Source organism: Macaca fascicularis, chromosome 3, assembly GCF_037993035.2.
Source record: "Macaca fascicularis isolate 582-1 chromosome 3, T2T-MFA8v1.1".
Lineage (NCBI taxonomy): Eukaryota > Metazoa > Chordata > Mammalia > Primates > Cercopithecidae > Macaca > Macaca fascicularis.
The window spans coordinates 184,896,660-184,920,866 of NC_088377.1; the positions used below are offsets into that span (position 1 = coordinate 184,896,660).

General features: G+C 44.7%; 2 protein-coding genes across 2 annotated transcripts; one reads left to right on the forward strand and one right to left on the reverse strand.

Moving 5' to 3' along the window:
• Positions 1-6,041: 6,041 nt before the first annotated feature.
• Positions 6,042-10,505, forward strand: OR6V1 (olfactory receptor family 6 subfamily V member 1). The gene has a single exon (XM_074036193.1). The coding sequence runs from the start codon at positions 6,406-6,408 to the stop codon at positions 7,642-7,644; it is 1,239 nt and encodes a 412-aa protein (XP_073892294.1). The 5' UTR covers positions 6,042-6,405; the 3' UTR covers positions 7,645-10,505.
• Positions 10,506-11,810: 1,305 nt separating this feature from the next.
• LOC102120352 (olfactory receptor 6V1-like) lies at positions 11,811-19,319 on the reverse strand. Its single transcript, XM_074036651.1, has one exon. It carries the CDS (start codon positions 17,622-17,624, stop codon positions 16,845-16,847), a length of 780 nt encoding a protein of 259 aa, XP_073892752.1. The 5' UTR covers positions 17,625-19,319; the 3' UTR covers positions 11,811-16,844.
• Between the last annotated feature and the right edge of the window lie 4,888 nt (positions 19,320-24,207).

A 24,207-nucleotide genomic window follows, 5' to 3' on the forward strand; every position in this document is an offset into this window, starting at 1 on the left:
TCCTTGCATCTTCCTGTGAACACTCAGCTCTTCTTCACTAGCCCAGGGCAGTGCCTTCTACACCAGAGCCTTGAGTAAGTTAGAAGAATGTTTCCCCACTGAGATGTAGTTGGGAAAAACAAGGCTTGACAACTACAGTGTACCTTTGTGCATAAAATAGGTGCCCCTTTCCATCAAGCAGATGCAGCTCCTTCAGCCCCCATGTGCCCCTTCAGTATCTCCATCAGCATCTTTGTGCAGTCTACAAGCCACACAACTGTACTTAGTGGTCCTAATTCAGCCCCTATCTCCAACCACCACCAGGCAAGCACCCCCTTGCTGGACTCCTCAGTTCTCCAGGTGACCCACATCAATTCTCAAGAAAACTATTTTCTGCCTGATTCCAGCCTACAGGTATTATCATGTGAGACAATTTCTTCCTCCAATCTGTCTGAAAATCTAGCAGTTACATATTCCTGTGCATTAATAGAGAGCTACCCCATCCCCTGATTTGTCAGTGAGTCAGAATTGGGGGAGGAAACTCCCACTCTCAACTCTGCCAGCAGTGAAAATCTGCAGAGATGTCATAGAAGACAGCTGGAGATTGGGGCAGAAAAGCCGCCAGTCAGAGGAGATCTGGCTTTGGGAGGCAGACCACATCATGAAAACAAAGGATTCCTGTAGCATATTTAAAAAACAAACAAACAAACAAACAAAAAAAACTCAGGCACTTAGAGTGAGCCATTCAATCCTTCCTTATCTCCTTCCTTTACCACGAACAAAACGAGATGAGTTAAATAGTTGCCAAAAATGTGATCACAAATTTTCTTCTGTCCTTACCACCAAACATGTTTAAGCTTTCCATCCACCCCTTTCTAAACATATTGTCCTCGAGCCACTCCAAGTTGGCTTTATGCCAAAATGTAGAGAAAAAGAGAGACGCTTTGTAGTAGCAATGGGCCAAGTTTCGATATGGCACAGCCAAGAAAAAGAGTACACCAAGGAGTAATCTGTGTCTCACCTAATGGCCAGGCACAGCCTTATGAGATTGAGTCTAATAATGCAAGTCAAAATGTCAACATATCCCAGGAAGTAATAGGGCAGATCTGAGCAGAGGTGCTGGCATTTTTATTGTAGTCCCTGGCCTCTCTTCCTCTTCTGGAAATGCACATTCGGAGATGATTATGGTGCAGTCTAACTCCCCCAGGAACATATACAGCTCCTTTCTCAAGCTCTTCCCCGACTTTAGGCATTTTCTTCTTTAGATTTTCAAAAACAAAACAATAATTTTATTACGAAACAACTGAAACAAGAATAGCTCAGATCATCAGTAACTGATAGGCAGGCTGGTTTTTATGTTTGTGTGTTTTGCCCACTTCCAAGGGGCTGAGTGTGATAATTACATGTGGTTTGATGATGAAAATAAAGATGCTTTAGCTTAGATATTTGTTAGTGTTTTCCAGATTACCTTAGAATCCACAAGGAGTGGCCCACCTAAAACTGATTAAGGTCAGTAAATCTGACCTGTAAGAAGGTTCAGAAAGGGGGTCAACATGAAAATAAACAGGAAAACTATCTTGTTTTATTCTGCTGCCCGCATTTGCTTGGGTTTCACATAGAGAAACAAGCAGCTGTCATAGTCAATCACCACACAGGTGAAACGGGAGGCACGAGTGGAGAAGGATTATTTTTCGGCCAGAGGCTGAGGGGATACTGGAGTAGGAATCAATCTGGATCAAAGAAGCAATAACAATGAAAATGCCCATTAACAGACTGTGAAAAGATGAAGAGTTGACTAAGGAAGAAATCCCTGGGAGACTGAAAACTTCATCAACTCAGCCATGTAAATGACTGCATTTCCCATTAATCTCATCAAGTGAAAGAAGAAGTTAACCAAAAGGAAATGGGGCCATTCTTCAAAGCCTGGGAAGCCCAGGGGACAGAATTTAGTGGCACTAGAGTAGTTCCCCTCACTGTTTCAATCCTAGCTCTTTCTCTTTGGGAAGGCTAGAAAGGAAATAAGAATTAATCCATGTGCCTTTAATCCTAAAGGAAATAAAGACATATTTAGGGTTATACTCCTAGATTATGGAGGCTGCTCTATGTTATGATCATTTAACAGAGTTGATGCTATGTATTTATTAAGGAATGAACACAATTGTGTAAAGATGAATGGATCTGGTCAGATAAGTGGTTCACCAGGCACCAAAGCTGCACGTAGTCATTGCGATAGGCAGAGGAATGTCCCCTCAAAGATGTCCAAGCCCTAATCCTTGGAATTTGTGAAAATGTTGCTTTACATAGGAAAAGGGACTTTGCAGGTGTGATTGGGTTGAAGACCTTGAGATGAGGGGATTAGCCTGGGCAATCCAGGTGGGCTGAATCTAATCTTAGGGGTGACCCATGTGGGCTGAATCTAATCTTAGGGATTTGTAAAAGTGGAGAAACTTTTCCTTTGAGTTCAGTCAGAGGGCTAAGTGATGATAGAAGACGGTTCTGAGAGACACATGTGGCTGGCTTTGAAGATGGATGAGGGAACCATTAGCCAAGGAATGTGGGCAGCTTCTAGGAGCTGGAAAAGCAAGGAGACTCCAGAAAGGAAGGCAGCCCTGATGACGCCTTGATTTTAGCTCATTGAGGCCTGTGTCAAGTTACTGACCTGTAGAATTTGTCAGGTAATACATCTGTGTTGTTTAAGCTACAAAATTTGTGGTAATTGGCTACAGAAGCAATAGAAAATGAATAGTCACGAAGGCTCATGTAGCCCCGACCTATCCTCCTGTCTTTCAATTCCCGAGCCCCTGCCTCCAGCCCTGCTCTGACCAGCACCTGTCTGCCTACCTGAGCTCCCTGCTAGCAACTGGCTCCTTTCTTCTTCCTCCTCCATTTCTAGCCTTTTGACCTGCATTCTTCTTTACTTTCTTTCTTTCTTTTTGTTTTTGTTTTGAGACAAAGTCTTGCTTTGCTACCCAGGCTGGAGCACAGTGGCACAGTATCAACTCACTGCAACCTCTGCCTCTTGGGCTCAAGCAATTCTCCTGCCTCAGCCTCCTGGGTAGCTGGGATTACAGGTGTCCACCACCACACCCGGCTAATTTTCTGTATTTTTAGTAGAGACGGGGTTTCACCATGTTAGCCAGGCTGGTCTCAAACTCCTGACCTCGAGTGATCCACACACCTTGGCCTCTCAAAGTGCTGGGATTACAGGCATAAGCCACCATGCCCAGCCTCTTCTTTGCTTTCAATGGGTCAGGTCCAAATCTCAGTTCCAGGCTCAAGTCCTACAGAAAGATTGCCTGGCCAACCCCTCCAGCCCTAGTTATTCTTAAACTCAGGGCCCCCCTGCACTATCTTCATTGTACAGCTTTTCCTTGAAATCTTTGAGTCATTATTTCTGTCTCAGTGTGGGTGGGGTTGCACAGGGTATAATGAATAAGGTTTAAATGTCTCTGAGATGAAAGACTGTGACTAGGAGTTTACTAGGGAGCTGGAAGCTCGGAGTGGCCTCACCATGTTCCCTTTTCCTTTGTGCCCAGGGCGTGTATCTTCTCACAGGAGCCAGATCCCAAGATGTGTCCACCAAGGGCCCTGCCTCTGGAGGCAGAGATCTGCCTCTTAATCTCACTGTTTGATTCCCAGACTTCTCCAGATGATACTTTATTTGGAGAATTTTAACAAGAGGCTGCTATGGTCCAGGGCCTCCATTCCCTGCCTCCCTAGATCCCTGAATCCTGGATCCACTTGGAGATTTTGTCTGCAAATGGAAACTCTGGCTAGGTGCCCAAGCTGTCATAATTTTAGTCCAGCTGGGAAAATTCCTTTGTGTTTGTTCCATGATCTCATCTTTTTTCCACGGTCCTAGGAGGAGGGCAAGGGCCAGGAGACAGGCATTGCCGAGGTGCTGATCCTAAGCCATCGGCTGCTTGGGTGTATCTAGGTCTTTATCCATTTCTTTATTCAGATCTTTTTCCTCAAAACAGAGGACATCTCATTATTCTAAGGAGCAACGTTAGTGCCTCAGAAGTCCCCAGAGGGCTCCTTGGCTTCCTGTCACTCCCAGAGAAAACACTGCTGGAGTCTAAGTTTCCCATCCAGTAAGCTCAGCTGTAAACATCATCAAGACACGAAGGACTTGGAGATGTGAACGAGAGAAAGAGCTGAAAACACTCATCCTTGAGAGAAAAGGGACAGAATCAGCACCTTTTCCCTCTGGTCTCCTGAGGGTCTTCTTTCCCATCTCCCAGCCCCACATCAATACTGCCGCCCCTGGCTTTGTAGTGACACAGGGTAGGTGCTGAATTAGAAAATCAGCATAAGGACTGGCAGTGTTTTAGCTCACCCAGCAGTGCCACCTCTTCCCAGCTGTGCACAATGCCCCTGTCCACCTTCCCAGCCGCAAGACACAACCCGAGGGAGAGACTGCATCTCTGATGTCGCGCACATTACAGAGCGAAGCCACTAGGCAGGTGTCAACAGCTATGAATGCCTAAATGAGAGCAGCTTATGAAGAAGACACCAGGCTTAGAGGCTAAGGTGAGTGGGGGAAGTCTGTATGTCAGTCAGGATCTCATGAAATACAGACATAAGGACTGGGTTTGAATTTAGTCAGTGCTGGGGTAGATTTTAGACCTACCGTTAAGGTTTGTCAGTGGCATGAGTGCAAGGCTTTTTATTTATTTATATTTATTTATTTATTTATTGTTTTCGAGATGGAGTCTAGCTTTGTCATCCAGGCTGGAGTGCATTGGCACGATCTCAGCTCACTGCAACCCCACATCCCAGGTTCAAGTGCTTCTCCTACCTCAGCCTCCCAAGTAGCTGGGATTACAGGTGCCCACCACCATGCCCAGCTAATTTTTGTATTTTTAGTAGAGATGGGGTTTCACTGTGTTGGCCAGGCTGGTCTTGAACTCCTGACCTCGTGATCCACTCGCCTCAGCCTCCCAAAGTGCTGGGATTACAAGTGTGAGCTACCACGCTCGGCCGGGTGCAAGGCTTTTGAAAATTAGAATGTCATTGCTGGATGGCCAGGACACAGCCCCAGATGAAGCTTTTATGGGGCTAGAGAAAGGGCCAGAGTAGATCTATACACAGCTTCACTCCTTCCACTCCTGACAGTTTGTGTTGTAAATACTTATGTTTGCTTGTGTTTGAAATGTTTTAAAGTACCCTTTTGGTGAATTGAAATTCCAAGAAACAGTGTAAAGCTGTAAAGATCTTCACACACACGCACATGCTGGCAACGAGAAGTGTAGAGAGACGATGGGCCAAAAAAATGTGAGTTCTATTGACAGTCGTAACAATAAGAACAGTGATAACAATAACAACAATGATTTGTTGGCTAGTATGTGCCAGTCACTGCACTAAGTTAAATTACTTATTTAATTTTATAATCACCATAGAGGCTAAGTACCAGTAATACCTTTATTTTATAGCTGAGAAAACGGGTTCAGATAGAGTAAGTAACGAAGAAGAGCAGATTTATGGCCCGTGACAAGCAAGTCTAGAGCCAGAATTCAAACACAGGCAGGCCAACTCCATAGCTTACGCTTTGCACCACGAGGGGAGGGGAAGTGCAGTGGAGACAGCAAAGCAGCGCCCTTGGGTAGACCGCTGACGCCCTTGGGAAACCTGATGACTGTGTGTGTCCCGGGAGAGCAGTTACTTGGATTTCCAGGCCTCGCTCCCTGACCTCCTGCACCTTTTCTGCTCTCCATCTTTGCAAACACAAAGCAGAGGCCCACTCTAAAATACACTAATTTCTGGACTCAAAACTCTGACTTTCACCAATTTCATGATCACAGCCGGAGAAATGTGCACAAGTGAGGCTCCTCAGAGAGGCAGCTCAGAAAGGTTCGCAGGGAGCCTTTAAACGGGGTCTTGGGGCGCAACCTCTGGGTGTGACACAGACGGATCAGCCTGCGTTCGGGGGCTTCTGGGTCACATGCACTAATGCTTTCTCTCCCTCCTCTCTTTTTTTCTGTGTTCCTCCCTTTTCTGTATTTCTCTATTTCTCCCTCTCTCTTATTTGAATTTTTTTCTGTTCTTTCTCTGTTCCTCTGTTGTTTTCTTCTTGTTTTCTCCCTAAATGTCAATGTCTGTTGCCATGTGGTCTTCCTTAATCCACTCCTCTGTTTTTCTTTGTTCTTTTTTTTTTTTTTTTCTTTTTTGAGATGGAGTCTTGCTCTGTCACGCAGGGTGGAGTGCAGTGGCACGACTTCGGCTCAATGCAACTTCCACCTCCCAGGTTCAAGCAATTCTTGTGCCTCAGCTTTGCAGGTAGCTGAGATTACAGGCACCTGCACCTGGCTTATTTTTGTATTTTTAGTAGAGACAGGGTTTCACCATGTTGGCCAGGCTGGTCTTGAACTCCTGACCTCAAGTGATCCTCCCACCTCAGCCCCCCAAAGTGCTGAGATTACAGGCATGAGCCACCATCCCCAGCCTTCTCTCTTCTTAATAATGGCTTTCTATGTCTTTCGCTTCGCTGATACCCTCACTCTGTTTCTCTATGACTCTCCTATTCCATTGTTATCTTTATTGCTTTTTCTTTCTGCTCATCTGTTTATCACCCGCTGGCTACTTGCCTTGCTCTCTCTATTCTCTGTCTCTGTCCCTGTTTCTTCTGTTTCAAGGTCAGTGGTTCTCTGTCTCTATCTCTCTGTTCCTGCCTCTCCATCTGTCTTTTGTTTCCTTTGCATGCAGGGCCCTAGCCTGTGGATCATGGCAAATTTGAGCCAGCCCTCCGAATTTGTCCTCTCGGGCTTCTCCTCCTTCGGTGAGCTGCAGGCTCTTCTGTATGGCCCCTTCCTCATGCTTTATCTTCTCGCCTTCATGGGAAACACCATCATTATAGTTATGGTCATAGCTGACACCCACCTACATACACCCATGTACTTCTTCCTGGCCAATTTTTCCCTGCTGGAGATCTTGGTAACCATGACTGCAGTGCCCAGGATGCTCTCAGACCTGCTGGTCCCCCACAAAGTCATTACCTTCACTGGCTGCATGGTCCAGTTCTACTTCTACTTTTCCCTGGGTTCCACCTCCTTCCTCATCCTGACAGACGTGGCCCTTGACCGCTTTGTGGCCATCTGCCACCCACTGCGCTATGGCACTCTGATGAGCCGGGCTGTGTGTGTCCAGCTGGCTGGGGCTGCCTGGTCAGCTCCTTTCCTAGCCATGGTACCTACTGTCCTCTCCCGAGCTCATCTTGATTACTGCCATGGCAACGTCATTAACCACTTCTTCTGTGACAGTGCACCTCTCCTGCAGTTGTCCTGCTCTGACACTCGCCTATTGGAATTCTGGGACTTTCTGATGGCCTTGGCCTTTGTCCTCAGCTCCTTCCTGGTGACCCTCATCTCCTATGGCTACATAGTGACCACCGTGCTGCGGATCCCCTCTGCCAGCAGCCGCCGGAAGACTTTCTCCACCTGCGGGTCTCACCTCACACTGGTCTTCATTGGCTACAGTAGTACTATCTTTCTGTATGTCAGGCCTGGCAAAGCTCACTCTGTGCAAGTCAGGAAGGTCGTGGCCTTGGTGACTTCAGTTCTCACCCCCTTCCTCAATCCCTTTATCCTTACCTTCCACAATGAGACAGTTAAAACAGTGCTACAGGGGCAGATGCAGAGGCTGAAAGGCCTTTGCAAGGCACAATGATGAGCCTGGGGCCCGGAGGGACCTGGCCTGCCTCTATCGAGCAGTTCTGTGGGGAGGGAGACCTCCAGTGAGTGGGAAGACCACTGTTGAGTTTCTTTAGTTTTTTTCCTCTGAGCAATAACTACAGTGAGCCCTCAGTGCTGCACTGTCTGGCCCAAAGCTTTTATGGGCCACCATGAAAGTGTTCCCTACATCCCCTGGCAGCCATAAGAACTCTGAGAGTAGCCCAGAGCTTTCAGTAAAGGGAAGTGCATGTGCTTTGCATTTAAGGAAGAGTAGCCAAGAAGTGCTCTCTGATCAAGAGGTAGTATCCAGTCCCAGTACGTGTGCATGGATGTGTATGTGTGTACATATGTGTGCATGTGTGTGCATGTTCGGGGCGTGCTTCTCTATCCCAGTATGCACCATTGCTGAATGTATGCACCATAAGTGCTTGGGCTACATGGGATCAAGGGAAGAAGCAAAACTTACCAAAAACAAACCGATTGTTTTTTAATGTGTGTGTGAGTGTTGTGGGGAGGGCTGGGTCCTTGTATGATTATTCATCCATTCATTCATTTCATCAATATTGAGTAGGCTGTGTATGTCAGGCACTGTAACAGGTAGAGGGTAAGAAGGTAAAAAAGGCATAAATGGTTCTTCGCCTGACAAAGCTCTTGGCCTAAGGAAGGAAAGAGTGATAAATAGCTGTTTCCAGCACAGTGGGGAAAGTGCAACAGTGGATTCACAGAAGGTTTTATGAGCATACAGGAGAGCAACACTGAGACCAGGCAGGGGCTGAATGACGGCTTCCTGATGAGATGACACCTGAGTAGCACATTGACTATAAGGTGGACACTGTGAGAGTGCAATTCATCAGGTATCTTTGCATCAGAGAAAGATGAAACAGAGGGAAATTAAAACAAGATAAATCTCCACTAATGAGGAATTATGTGGTTTCCAGAGAGGAAACACTCAGAGTTTTAGAAAGATAAAATAAACTTTGCTCCTGTATGGTTAGAAATATTCATTTGCCTAAAGGCAAGGGATTGTAATAAACTTAGTCAATTCATTTATTCAGTCATTATATATCCTATTTTACACACATATATATTATATTGTACATTACATAAAATATGAACATTATATTACATTCACATACATGTGGGTATAAAATTCTTGAAAGTCTATTATGTCCCATGCTGCCTTTGGAGTCAAACATCAGCTCCACTGTCCTCCCTCCTCCAACTATAGCTGGAAATTTAAAATATCTTCCAGTTACTTTGACCTCAGGATCATGGTGTTCCCTTAGCTTTCTCCTACGCAGAATTTTCTAAAGTATCCCCAGTTTAAGTTGTTCTGACACATTGTTTCTGTAAATACACTTAATTTACCAAACTCTATTTCCCAATTTGTGATATATAAACTACAATCAGGAGTTTATTCATAGCTACACTTACTTGAAAACAATAAAACTACTAATTTATCACAAATGTCGAGCATTTAAAAAATCCACTATGTGGAAATGAATGAGGTAGGCTCATTTGGAGCTTGGGAGATGTAGCTTGCTTGCCAGCCCATTGGGTCTCCTTGTGACCTCCTCTTACCCCAAGTTAACTCCTTCCTAAACAAGGCACCCCTTTCTCTGGCTTTCTGAAAGTGTCTTTCTTTCTTGCTGAGATACCCCTCAGCCAAGTCGGAGGGTCTTTTTACGTTCCTAGTTTCAGTTTCTGGACCAAAATTTTGCTAGTTCTTTAATTACATAACAGAGCAATGACTCTGGTGTTTGCAATTGCTGTTGAATGAATTGATGTTTTTTTCCTCTGTTTATTCTCCGCTTGCTACCTAGAAAAGTAAGTATTTGTAGAGTAAATGAAAGAAGGATGAGTAAATTAAGAATAATTCTACTAACAATATCTTACTTTTGTATACTTTTCATACTTTACGAACCACTTTTACATATATTTTCCATTTGGTTTTTACCCTCATAGTAATTCAATTAAATAAAGATTCACTGATCACCCATCATGAACCAAACACTCCACTCAGCAGTGGCTGTTAAAGATGAAAGAAATGTGGAGTCTGACCTCAAGGGGTTCCCTGTACTGAGAGAAATTTTTAAATGTGGTTAATTTCAATAAGGTGTTTTCCTATGGAGTGTATGAGAGCTCAGAAGGAAAATTTCTGATTCTGAAACTGCAGCAAGCAGTGTTCCTGGCCTGCTTTAGTGGGAAAGGGAAACATGGTTGAGAGGAAGAATGAGTTGGTCAAAGAAATGGCAGAACTGACAGCAGGATCTGGTTCTTCAGACCTTTTTCCATCTCCCCATCTTTGGAATTTTCTTCTTCCATCTGAATTAAAAGTTGGGTTAATTCAAAGTTGGAACCTCCAGGGTCTGAAGCTGCTCAGTTTTGCCTCCTCTAGACCCTTATTGAGCACATATCTATCAAGTTTCTACAAGTTTGTAGACTTGTAATGGCAACAATTCTAGTAACCCCTTCCTCACAGTAATTGCACATTTAGTATCCACCACTTGAAAGAAACACATATTGGCAGAAAGCAAGTATAGATTCAATGTTACTTTTAAAGATTTGTGTTTCAATATCAAAGGCATAGAAGCAACCCAGATGCCCAACAATGGTGGACTGGATAAAGAAAATGTGGTACATATACACCATGGAAGACTATGCAGCCATAAAAAACAGTGAGGTCCTGTCCTTTACAGCAACTCAGATGGAGCTGGAAGTCATTATCCTAAGCAAATTAAGACAGAAACAGAAAACCAAATACCACATCTTCTCTTATAAATGGGAGCTAAACACTGAGTATACATGGACACAAATGAGGGTACAGTGGACACTGGGACCTACTTGAGGGTGGAGGGAGGGAGGAGGGTGAGGACTGAAAAACTGTCTATCAGGTATTATGCTAATTGCTTTGGTGACAAAGTTATCTGTACACCAAACCCCAGCAACGTGCAATTTACCCAGGTGATCAACTTGCACATGTACCCCTTGAACCCAAAATAAAAGTTGGAAAGAAGGAAAAAAAGATTAGTATTTCATTGATCACAATTCGTTCCACGAGCATTTGAAGTATAGCACATAATACCTATACAGGTGAGATATTTTTATTTTGAATAAATATTTTGATTCTGTTCATATACAATGTTAATTATACAATGGATTCACAGTCCCTTTGCTATGATACCATTTTCCCTGGCAGGTGAGAACAGTTGATGTGGTTGTTTGCCTATGTAAGGTCGTTGGATATAGATGCACAGATGGCAACAGCCTTTTCACTTCATAGAAGCGGTTTACACTGCAACCTAATTTCCAGGTGGTAGGAGGGCCAGGTTGCTTTCAACACCCAGAACTAATTTAAGTGTAGGCAAAATCATGGCAGGATTTCATGAAACTAAAATGTTTTCCTTGGCCCCAAATATCTTCCCACCCACCCTTCATTTGTCTGGCATCCTAGCTCTAAATGGCTAACTCAAGAATCCATCCTCACACATGTAAATCCCAGTGGGAAGCCAAAAAGTGGATTTATTTCTTCTAGTTGGGAGGATTAGAGAGCAAGAAACCGAGGGTATGAAAGTTTTCGAGGAAGGAAGACAAAGGTATATAATCACTTTCCAAAGGAAAGTCAGGCCTGGATCTTGCGGTGGTTGGTAGTAACATCAAGATGGGTGGGATTTTAGGAGTTTGGTGAGGTGAAAAACCCTCTGGGTCAAATTAAGAAAAGGTCAGTGTTGCCTATAGTGGACTAGATTCGTATCGGTCTGATTCACTGATTCTTTCAGCACTGGGTTTTCTGAGGTACATATGTTTCTTCAACAATGCCTGACAGGTACTGAGGAATGGTGATCGTGGCTCAGTGGTCTGCGGGTAAATGTTTAGCCCCAGCTATCCATTTGCTGACTTCTAGCATTTGCCAGCTACCTGCTGTCAATATTTTCACCGTGTCCAATTTTAAGCTACCAAGATGATATCTGAAGTTGGAGTTAGGGAAAGATGCCCCGCTGCACCGCCCCATATAGTATTTCTACCACACCGAGACACGTGGCCTAAATAACCTCAGTCTCATGGACAAAAGTACAATGTAGCAAAGCAACGAGGAGTTTTTAATATGAATCACCTTTGTTTTTAGCATAACTTATTTGATTATGAGTTTCTGTTACCTACTTTTTTTTTTTTTATCATGGCTGTGTTTAATTCCTGCCAATTTAACGGTTGATTTCCAGGCATTTCCATACATCCTCTGAAATCTAGGCAGAGGTTCCCAAAGCTTAACTCTTGTCTTCTGCACACCACATGGAAGCTGCCAATGCTTGGGGCTTGCACCCTCTGAAGCAAAGACCTGAGCTGTACCTTTTTTCCTTTTAGCCACGACTGGAGCTGGAGTGGCTGGGACATAGGGCACCAAGTCCTGAGGTTGCACAGAGCAGTGGGGCCCTCTGCCTGGCCCACAAACTATTTTTCCCTCCTAGGCCTCTGGGCCTTTGATGAGAGGGGCTGTTGTGAAGGTCTCTGACATGCCCTGGAAACATTTTCCCCATTGCCTTGGCTACCAGCATTTGGGTCCTCATCTCCAGCTGAGACCACCTTAGCTTGGACTTCATTGTCCATATCACTATCAGCATTTTGGTCAAAACTATCCAACAAGTCTCTAGGAAGTTCCAAACTTTCCCGTACCTTCCAGTCTTCTTCTGAGCCCTCCAAGCCATTCCAGCCTCTGCCAGTTAGCCAATTCTAAAGTCCTTTCCACAGTCTCAGGAGCCTTGTAGCAATGCCCCACTATGGGTTCTCCAGGGGGCCCCAGAACATCACTAGCATCCTACCTCTGGGTTTCCCTTAGATCCTGCTCCCCAGTCAACGCTGCATTGCTGTCATTCTCCTTCCCTTGAGTTAGACACCTGCCAAGTCCTATGGAGGTAAAGCTCATGGCATTGCCCTTATAAGGGAACTTATGAATTATTTTATCTGATAGACACAGGATCCTCCATATATGAGGGGACCTGGCTTCTTCACTAGCAGCTGGGCAGCTCATCACTCACATTTGTGTTTCTGCCACTTCTCTCACTCAGTGGACAACTCACCCAGAAGTTCTTGGGTTACCCAGCCCTAGGGGTGAGTCCAAAGGACTGTATATGAGGCCCTTGTCCTTGTCATGGAGGAAATTGGCTGTGATCTAAGGAGAGGGGACACCACAGATTTCCTTCCCTCTCCTTCACAGACACAGAAGGCAGATCCCCCCATTCTCAGTCTCATCCCCATGCCTCCCTTTTGTTGGAGGACCTGAGCAAATCAGCCTTAAAGGGCTATAACACGTGACTAATTCAGCTGCTGGCAGAGGGAAATCAAGCATTTCAGAAAAGCTGAGCTCTCTGAACTTACTTAGGTTATTTGCAAAATTAAAGGCAATACAGTTTCAGCACTGAAAGTAAATAGCACCTTTGGTGACTACAATATGATTGCCCTAGGCAAGCAGAGATTTCTACACTGATGTACACGCTGAAGTTTGTTGTAATCAAATATGCCGTTATTTCAGTAAGTGGAACATCTTGCAGAGGACACTTACAGGTCCACTGGGGGACTTGGGTCTGATTACTGATGATACCCATGGCCAGTCTCCAGAAACCCACTCATTAATCCCGTCTTTTTAGGCTTTGGTTGTCCACACAATATACCATTTTATGTCTATGTTATTTTACACACTCAGTTGCCTCTCTCAGGAATTCACTTTTCCTCTTCTCAGCCTATAAAACTGTTCTTTGGACCTCAAAAAGTCATTTCAACTTAACTTTTAACTTAATCAAAAGAAATGGGGCATTCCTTGAGAGCTTTGCCTTCAGGAACTCAGAGGAAGTCACACTGAGGTTTGACATAAGGATTTCTTCTTAAGATTTAGAACCATGCCGTGAAGAAAGGGGCTTCCTCCCACAGCTGGGAATGGTCCATCTCTGCACTTGGTTCAATGTAGTTTTGTCTACGTGTGGGTTCTGAGCTCCTTATGTTAGGTGTCGTGCCTTATAGATCTTTGTTTTTCCTGTACCTAGAATATAGTAGGTGTTCAATAAATGCTAGCTGTCATTAATCATGAGGTTTATATGAATTTGGAACATGAGTTAGCACGATAACCTAAACATGGAATGCCATCTTAGTTGATGGTAAGAAATATAGTCAACAGAGCAAGAGAAAAGGTTTCCCACTGCTCTACATCTCAGTTAGTTGTCGAAACTAGTACCACAATCAGTTCCAAGATGCGCCTAACAGGAACCAAAAAAAGCAATATGGAAGGCAAGAGTTCTGGAAACTGTTTGATGCAACCTCCTATTTGTAAACCTGAATATTTTGGAGGGGAATGCTTAGATATCTTTGCTTATCTGCTAGTCTGCCTGCATAACTGAAAAAGGCAGAACTGGGACAATGGGTGAAGGTTAGAGGAAGTCATATTGAGGTTTGACATAAGGATTTCTTCTTAAAATCTAGAACCATGCAGTGAAGAAAGGGGCTGCCTCCCACAGCTGGGCATGCTCCATCCCTGGACTTGGTTCAAGCAGAGTCCCTAAGCCAGTCTGTTCAGTGTGTTGCAGTGGGGATGCCTCCACCGAGACAGAGGAAGATAGGCCTACATGACCTACTCCCTTGCCATTCCATGAGGCTGTGTTTTACTTACATCATGTCTTAAACCTGGGGAGCCTTTTATAGCAGCTACTTTGATTTGGAACCGGAATCCCAAGATTTCTCCCAGCAAGTTGCAAGATTTTTTTAAAATTATTTTTTCATTTCTATCTATCCAGGAGTCTCATTTGACATTATGCACATTGACAACCCTGCCACATTAAGACAAATGTCTGGAACCAATATATCTAGACATCTCTAGGTCACGTCCACATAGAATTCCAGCAGTGGGTCAGAGGCTGGGCCATTGATTGAAGTCACTCAAGAAGTTTAAAGTCAGACTAGGATGAGAGTCTTCAGGGTCTTTATCCTGGTTACTACTGTCTCTGGAAATGGGACCTGGGATAAAGGTCACCAAGGAAAGATGGCTCCAATAATAGCAAATGTGTCCCCAAATTCCCTCTTCCAATGCCTTTCACATTGTTGAGATTGGAACAAGGGCTTTCTTATAAATTTTGTTTGAAAATTCTACCAGCAAATTGTTTAGATCCGCGTTACTCAGATATTAATGTGCATAGGAATCACCTGGGGATCCTGCAAAAACGCAGATTCTGATTTAGGAGGTATCAGGTGGGACCTGAGATTCTGCATCTCCAATAAGCTCCCAGGAGATGCCAGTGCTGTTTCAAGCATCACACTTTGAAGAGCAAAGAACCACAGGCAAGGCTGTGGGGCAAGTCAGGTTGCGTGATGCTAGATTCCCTGGGGTGATTGCTGTGAAGGCCCAAGGCTAGTCATACCTTCCCCAAAACTGACCAGAGACCCCACTTCCAAGGAAATCCTATGAAAAACAGGCGATAGCCTGCTACAGGCTATTGATTATTTTTAGTTTTTTAAGAGGGGAATGTGCAGAGAAAAGAGAGTAGCAGGAAGGAGTCCCTGGGGAGGACACTGAGTGACTCCTGTGCTGATTATTTTAGGAGGAGAAGCTGAGGAAAAGTATCTGCATCTCAGAAGGAGGTAATTACTTTCCACTTAGCTCTTCAGTTTTTCAGGAAGTTTGCAAGGAGGGCAAGTAATTAGTCTCTTGAGAGGTGAAAGAGACAAGTTTTCAGGATGAAAAACTTCTCCCTGCTGGTCTTTACAGCAGAATCAGAAGTATCTGTCCACTTTTGGCAAGGCCCACAAATGCAAAAATGTACTCTGGTGGTTGAAAAAGAAAACACATATATGTTAGAGATCAAGCTAAAAGACAGAGACAGTAAGACAGTGGTGCCTCCAGGCTCTGTGTCCTGGAATGCTTCCCCTACAACCATTCTTCATAGTCTTGGCCCTGTGGGGCAGCTCCCATCCTGTGACTCCACACTGCAAATTATGAGCAGGGCCTCTCCTCTAAGGATCCTGTGGACAGAGCCAGCTTCAGAAATGAGAGGAAGTTTGCATCTACTCTTTGCCCCACTTTGCCAATCCTAGCCCAGCCCAGTTGAGACTCAGTCTAGTAAAAGAAATCAGACCCGGAGCTCTTCCTGCCGCTACCATCTTCCCGTGACTTCCCACACCATCCAGATTTCCAAGGAATGCCTCTTATCAGCCCTCCCATCCCATTACCCACAACACCAGTCCCACTCCATTTACTCCTTCTCATCTGACTTCTACCATATTTGCTTCTACCATCCAGGGGCCCTGGTAATCTGGCCAGGCTGCTCTCAGGAAACCCAACCTCAGAAGGCCTGGGCAACTGGTCCTCTTTCTGGAACTTGGATCTAAGGTTCTACAGTAGAAGGGAAGTAGTGGCCCATGGGAAGGGCAAGGCAGCAAGTCTGAGAGTGTGGATGCAACTCAGCTTTTCCCCACTCTCATGTGCATGAAAAAGGTAAGGCCTTCATGACTTTCTATAAGAGGGTTGGAGGAGTGGCTCCCAGAGAGCCATTTCTGTGGAAAGGCAAGAGGCTCTGGGGCCAGATGGAAGAAGTGGGCAGCCTGGGTGTGAGGGGTGCTTCCATCCAGGAGCAGTCAGGCCGAGAGAGGAGAGCCAACAGAGGCACATGGCTCCTCCTGCGTTGGGGTGCCAGGCCTCTCTGCTCTTCTTAGAACACCTCCCATTTTCAGAACTCTATCCTAGACCTTGAAGTCAGGTCCTGAAAAGGAAACATACCCAAAATAAAAGTTGAACACAAACTTAAAAGAATGCAAGCAAAACCATAGAGCTGAGAAAGAGAGGTTTTAATAGGACATTTTAATAATAGCTACATTTACTGAGCTCTTACTTAATGTACTAGACCCTGCACTAAGAGTCTTACTTGTTTGGATTATCTCTTTTAATTAATATCGTCCCATTGTACTGACTCCACATTCCCTATCCATTCCTTAACTATCTCAGGCACACAGAAACTTGCCTTTGAGACATTCTCACAGTGTGTGTCCATTAGTTCTCTGCAGTGCAAGAGAAGAAACTTGCATGAAGATGAGAGAGCAGGAGAAACAGAAAAAAAGAGAGTGAGGAGCTCCAGCTTAGGCATGTGGGTGCCCACCTGCAGCAAGTCTACTTCTCATGACTTGTCAGGTGCTCTCCAGCCCTGTCAAGGGCTCACTCTTTCACCTACAGGCTGCTGGGTCTCTAAGGAAGATCTTTTTGGTCACATCCTCAATGACCTCCTTGACCTTTTCATTCCGGAAGGTAAAGATGAAGGGGTTGAGGAAAGAAGTCACCACTGCAGTCACCAGGGCCACCACCTTGTTGAGATGTGTGGAGTGGCCCTTGCCTGGCCTCATGTAGATGAAGATGGCACTGCCATAGCCCAGCACCACCACTGTGAGGTTAGAGGCACAGGTGGAGAAGGCCTTCTGGCGCCCAGAGGAGGAGGGGATGTACAGCACTGCAGCCACAATGAGGACGTAGGAGAGGATGATGAGCAGCATGGTGGTCAGCACAAAGAGCAGGGACAGGAAGAGAACCATGCACTCAATATGGTGGGTGTCAGAGCAGGCAAGCTTGAGCAGCGGGGCAGAGTCACAGAAGTAGTTGTTGATGATGTTAGGGCCACAGAACCAGAGCTGTATTTTCTGCATTGTGGGAGAGACAATGGAGAGGAAACCAACCACCCAACAGGCCACCACCAGCTTCACACACACTGAACCATTCATGATGGTTGGGTAGTGCAGGGGGCGGCAGATGGCCACGTAGTGATCAAAGACCATGACCGTGAGGATCAAGAAGTTGGCAGAGCCCAGGGAGAAGTAAAAGAAAGACTGGATTAGGCATTCAGCCAGAGACATCGTCTTGTGAGTGGATAGCAGGTCTGCCAGCATCCTAGGTACCACAGTGGAGGTGACCAGCATCTCCATGAGGGACAAGTCGCAGAGGAAGAAGTACATGGGTAAGTGAAGGTGGGAGTCAAGGCAAGTGAGGCTGATGATGGCCAGGTTGCCCAGCAGCGTCAGCACATATATCAACAGGATCAGAGCAAACAGCAGGACCTGGAACTCATGGAGATGAGAAAATCCCAGGAGCACAAACTCCCTGACAATGCTATAGTTACCCACTGCACTTGATGCCCATTCTATGTGACACCTGTGAGGGGTTGAGAAATGTTAGCAGGAGATTGCCATCAACCTCTTTCTCAATCAGGTCCCCATAGTGCTGGCCTGGCTCCCCAAGCACACCAGCCTGTGTGCACAGTGGACCCCAGAACACCCATTCCCAAAAGCCAGGATGAGCAGATTTATGACTTGGCCACCTCTACATTATCGCCACTCTTAAGCTCTTCCTCTTCTGTCTTCTACTCATTGATTATATTGTAAAACACAATAAGCTCCAACTCTGTGCAAGACATTTGACTGGGTCTGAGGATGAAGGGGTAAGCACTTCCTAACTGCCAAATCTAATGGTCTGTTGTTCAAATAATAGCTGATATTTACTGTTCTTTCCCTGTGCCAGAAAGTGTGCTAGATACTTTACATTATTTCCCTCCATCTTTTTTGCTGAATCCTCATCCTCTTTTTCTTCTCTATAACATTTGAGGCCACAAATAACCCATTTTTGAAGTCACTTCCACCCTTGACTGCAAGGACCCTGCACTCTTGAATTTCTCCTACCATCCTGGGTTCCCTCGTCTGCCTCCTCTAGCTCCCTGTCTTTCTGCCATTTTCTAAACACGGATGTCCCCACATTTCTTTTCTTATCTGTGTTTTAAAAATTCTCTTTTTTCTCCTTCAGAAATCTCATATACTTTAACCAAAGCAATCTTTAAAATGCAAATGAATTTCAAATCTGGATTTTGTCCTCCTCTGAGTCCCAGCCCACATCTCTAACCACTAGATTGACCACCACCACACATTCAACACATCTAAAGATACACACATAGTCCTCCCCTCCCACAAAGGCCATGTTTATGGCTCCCAATTCCCCAGTCATCTAGGCTGGAAACTGGAAGAATCTAGCCTTCCTTTGTTTATCCATAGCCACCACCCAAGTTCAAGGATCTGTTTCCTCTTAACCATTGCAATAACATTCTTAATTTTTTTTATTGGTAGATTGCTCAATCACCAACCTATCCATGCACCGTACTGCTATTATATTTTATTTTCTTAAGTTATTGTGTCAATCAACTGTTTTTAATAATCTGTAACAAGGCTGGGCGTTGTGGCTCACACCTGTAATCCCAGCATATTGGGAGGCTGAGGCGGACAGATCATCTGAGGTCGGGAGTTTGAGACCATCGTGGCCAACATGAAGAAACCCCTTCTCTACTAAAAATACAAAATTAGCCGAGTGTGGTGGCACACACCTGTAATCCCAGCTACCCAGGAGGCTGAGGCAGGAGAATCGCTTGAATCTAGGAGGTGGAGGTTGCAGTGAGCTGAGATCATGCCATTGCACTCCAGCCTGGGCAACAAGAGTGACACTCTATCTCAAAAATAAATAAATAAAAATAATCCTTAACAATGAGATTTCATTTATAATTACTTTCAAAATCAGTCAAACTAGCTAGCCATCTATCTTCATCCAGAAAAAGAGTAAAAAGATGCATTTTAAAATATTAACAATGGCTATATCTGGGTATGCATTATAGGAATTTACTTTTTAAAAATCTTGTATTGAAATTACATATATTTAAACTGTTATATTAGTCTGTTCTCATGCTGCTGTAAGGACACACCCAAGACTGGGTAATTTATAAAGAAAAATTTATAAAGAAAAAATATAAAAGAAAAAAAAGAAAAATTTATAATAAAAACACAGTTTGGCATGGCTGGGGAGGCTTCAGGAAACCTATGATCATGGCAGAAGGGGGAAGGGGGAGCAAACACGTCCTTCTTCACATGGCAGCAGCAAGGAGAAGTGCAGAGCACAGGAGTGAAAAAGCCCCTTATAAAACTATCAGATCTCGTGAGAACTCACTCTCTATCACGAGAACAGCATGGAGGTAACCGCCCCCATGATTCAATTACCTCCCATTGGGTCCCTCCCACAACATGTGGGGATTATGGGAACTATAATTCAAGATGAGATTTGCGTGGGGACACAGCCAAACCATATGAAGTGTATATCATGAGGTTTGGATATAAATACACATAGTAAACTTATTGCTACAGTCAAGCTAATTAATCTATCCATCTCTTCATATAGTTACCATTTTTCATGTGTAGTGAGATGACCTAAGAGCTACCCTCTTAGCAAATGTCAAGTATACAATAGAGTATCGTTACCTGTAATCCCTATGCTGAACATTAGATCGCTAGAACTTACTCTTCCTACCCAACTGAAACCTTGTACCCTCTGTTTTTCTATATGTATACATTCATTTCCAAATTCTCTTCATTTAAATTTGAATTCTCTTCATATATTATTTTAGTGATCAAAAAAAATTAACAACAACAATCTCTTCCTTTTTCAGTCAAATCAAGCACAGATTCTCCCTGGCATCTCCTGCCCTACATGACTCTGCCCATTCACCACCCCCCATAGCTTCACCCCCAACTCCTTGTTACACACTTTTTGCTACCACCAAACTGAACCCCTGCTATTCTCCATAAGTTAATTCCACTATGCCTTCACACACTTCCCTTTTTATTCCTGTGCTTAGAATACTTTGTTCTGCCATCTTTGCCTGCAAAATTCTTAATCACCCACCAGGGACTATCTGAAATGTCCCCTTGTTGATGAAGCTTCATCCCCTATCCAGATGTGAAGTCATCCTGCCTGCAGTTCCCAATCAGGAAAGTTAACACAATCTGCCTTGCATTATAATTGTGTACCAGTCAGATTCCAAATCCTGGATTCCTAGCTTCTCAGTGTCAGGGCTCTTTTTTCATCTTTATAACCCTCAGAATGCCAAGCAACATTTCTTATACAGTGTAACTACTCATTATATTTTGGTTAAACAGGCCCGGTGCAATGGCTCACACCTGTAATCCCAGCACTTTGGGAGGCAGATGTGAGAGGATTGCCTGAGGCCAGGAGTTCAAGACCCAGTCTGGGCAACATACAGAGACCCTATCTCTACAAAAATTAAAAAGTTAGCCTGGTGTGGTGCTGAATGCCTGTAGGCTGAGCTACTTGGGAGGCTGAAGTGGGAGCATCACTTGGGTCCAGGAGGTGGAGGCTGCAGTAAACTGTGATTACAACACTGCACTACAGCCTGGGCCACAGAGGAATATGCTCGCTCAAAATAATAATAATTTTGGTTAAACAAATGAATGAGCACATATGTTGGGTTTTCATTTCTAGTCCTGCGAAGAAAAGTTTTGCCAGATGGAAACTCATATTTTCTTCAATGATGATGTGTATGTGTAATGTGGACTTTAACAAAATGTAATGGGGCAATCACGACCCCACAGTTTCTTATCAGAAAGCTAAAATGAGACCAGTACCAGCAAGGCAGCATCCTGGAATCAAGCACGCCATTATTTCTGCAGCAAAGTACACACATATTCACACTCAATGAAATAAAGGCAGAAATGGCCTCATGTTTAGTTCAGAACAAGTTAAGCCATCTAAGTGCTTTGACTCAACATTTAAGAAAGAACTTTCAGCATTCAAAGCATTTTGATTACAGAATTGTGGATAAAGGGTTGGGAATGGGTAGACCCCATCCACTGAGGGCCCACCATGCACTGGCTCCCATGCCACAACGATGCTGTGAAATCGTTACCAACTTCATATCATAGATGATAAAAACTGAGGCTTGGAATGTTTAAGGATCTTAATCCTAAGTCATATGGTCAATAAATGTTGAGTTGTGATTTGAATCTATAGTTTTCTAACTTCAATATCTATTTGTTTGTACTAATCAAAACTTCAAGTATGTGGAATCTGCAAAGTGTTGAATCAAGCACAGTGCCATAGCAATCTCTGAACACAGAACTCAAAGCTTATTGCTTTTATATATATGAATAAAAATGCTTATAGCTCCAAAAAAAAAAACTATTTAATACATGGCAAATGGATGAATGTAGTAAAGTCCCACAATCAGCTGTGTACTATCAGTGATAGGTAGGAGATGGGGAGGTGTCCCTTTCCCAGCAGAAAGATCTAACTTGAGTCTCAAATGCTATTGTAAGACTGGTTAGAGGTGCTCCAAACAGGGTCAGCCCTCAGCCTTCCATCTCTTATTGGGAATCCATGACAATCCAGAAATCCAGGAAGCTGCTGTTCCTCCAATTACCACTTCCCAGACTGTGACCTCACCCCTTTTCAGCTCCCATATTGATGTCCTTCATATTCTTCAGGTGTTACAAATTCCTAAGCCAGAATGAGAAATTCAACTCATGGGCCTATTTTGTGTTTTATTTGCCACCTGCCACTCACAAAGCAACATCTTTCTACCAGATTTCAGAGACATCACGTCTTGAGGCTTTCCGATCTAAAACATCTCAGGTCTTGGAATCAGAGGTCAAAGGGGGATTCTAAGATAACCTTTGAGTCAGGAGTACCCCAGTTCACGCGGCAGGCTTGGCTTCATACCACGCCAGCTGGCCTCCTTTTCAAACTGGCCTCCACCGTAGCCCCCATTTTTGTGTCCTTGCCCTTCACCCCTCATCCCAAACCCCCTTGCATTTCTCTTCCCAACCTCTGTCCAGCCACTTAAACTTTTAACCCTTAGTTTGTTTTTTCCCTGTTCAAGATCTCACCTCTCCTCTCAGGTTTGATGACTGATGCTCCTCTCTTCATACAAAATTCATGCCAGTCACTTCCTCATGAGGCTTCAAGACTCTGAGTCACAACACGCCCCCCAACCCCTTCCAATTCAGCAAGCCTCAGGACAAGTCCCTGGAGTATGTCTTAGGACCTTTTGTGCTTGTTCAAAAGTTTTACATTCCAAGTTTTTTATTTCAGGAAACTCATTGCTAGCTACAAGTGAAGTTAACATAGGTAAAGTGTAACTTGAATAGACTTTTTTCTGCATCAGAGTCTTTGACAGAATAGGTTTCCCTCAGTGCAGGCTCTCCTTGCTACAGAACAGATTCTCCCTCAGGCCCAGGAGTCCTGCATTCCCAAGATTCAGGCAAACTCAACTTGTCCAACCAGTAGACCATACAGTGCTCAATCAAAACAGGCCAGGCACAGCCTTGGCTGTTACAGAGTGGCCTGGTCAAGGCTGTGTTTAGCTCTTTAGCATATGCTTTGGACAGCATCCCACATTAACTGTACTTGCAGCCTGGACTCCCCAGAGTGCCCTCAGCTCCCCTCACTCATTCCTGTTAAGGATCCTTGCTGATAAGAGATCCTGTTTATCTTTCTAAGTCCTTCATGCAGGTTTTGCAGTTCACAGCTCTGTTAAAATGCCAACTAGCAGAGCGCTTCCACATCCCCATATAATATAATAATCCTCCAGAGACTTGGAGGATTTGAATGTTCTCTCCTGATGGTGTATCTTTCTCCCTCTCCACATTAACTCTCTCAGTCCTCGTAGCTGAATTATCCTTGTGCCTTTTGACTCCTGAAACAATGTTTCTGCTCCAGAAAACGACCGTTTTTGACCCACTGGGAATGCAGAGGGGGTAGCAGTACTGCCACCCTGGTTCTTTGTGGCAGTGATGTCCATCATCAGTGTCCTGGGGGCATGCCGAGCTCCTCAGTGATGGAAAGAGCAGGGTGAGGAATGAGAAAGAGGAGAGCAAGGAAAGTACCTGAACAACCCTCACTGTTGGCAGGTCTTTGCAAGGGGCAGGTGGCCAAGGGAGGACATAGAGGTAAACAGCTCCCTGAGGCTAGCAGGCCAGCTAGCAGCAATAATTAAAAGCAATGAAAGATGCAAAAGCACCATGCACTAAGCAGACAAAGATCTAGGGAGGCTCAAATAGAAAAGAGACACTGCAGGACTAGATCTAGACGGAGCTTTCCCAGCCCCAGCCTCAGGAAGGGACAAAAGAAGTGGGTGGGACAGAGCTCCTTAGCTTCTTCCCCAGGGGGAGGGCAAAATGGGACCAATGCAGGGGGTGGAGTCCTGTCATGATGAAATGCAATGCTGCACCTAATGTCAGCAGTAGCACAGTGAGCAGGAGGAAATAAGCAACTCAATCATTCATTCACTCACTCATTCAGAAAGTCATGGACAATACCAAATACTGCTGGTGCTCTAGGAATGCAGTGCTAAAAACAGTCCTGGGTTTTACCATTCAATTGCAAAAACAGACAGTAAGTAAGTTTAAAACAACAAACTGTGATAGGTGCAATGAAAGGGGCATGACAGAAAGGCAGGAAAGGGGAGGGAGACTCAACCGTGTCAGGTCACATCCTGCCACCCAGATCCAAATGCAGGACCTGGAGCTCAGACCCTGTGGATAACAGGGCCAGTGTAATGGGATGAATGGGGCAAAGAGGTTCCTCTCAAACTCTCTGCAGGCACAGTCCCAATCTGGGTCCTCTGGGGCAGCCCACAGGAAAGAGCAACAACGTGACCCCAGGATGGAGATGCTCCACTCTGCCTGGTGTGCTCTCTTTATCTCCTTCCTC

Coding starts and splice junctions, on each gene's coding strand:
- LOC102120352 (XM_074036651.1), bottom strand. CDS start 17,624: ATGTACTTCTTCCTCTGCGACTTGTCCCTCATGGAGATGCTGGTCACC.
- OR6V1 (XM_074036193.1), top strand. CDS start 6,406: ATGAGCCACCATCCCCAGCCTTCTCTCTTCTTAATAATGGCTTTCTAT.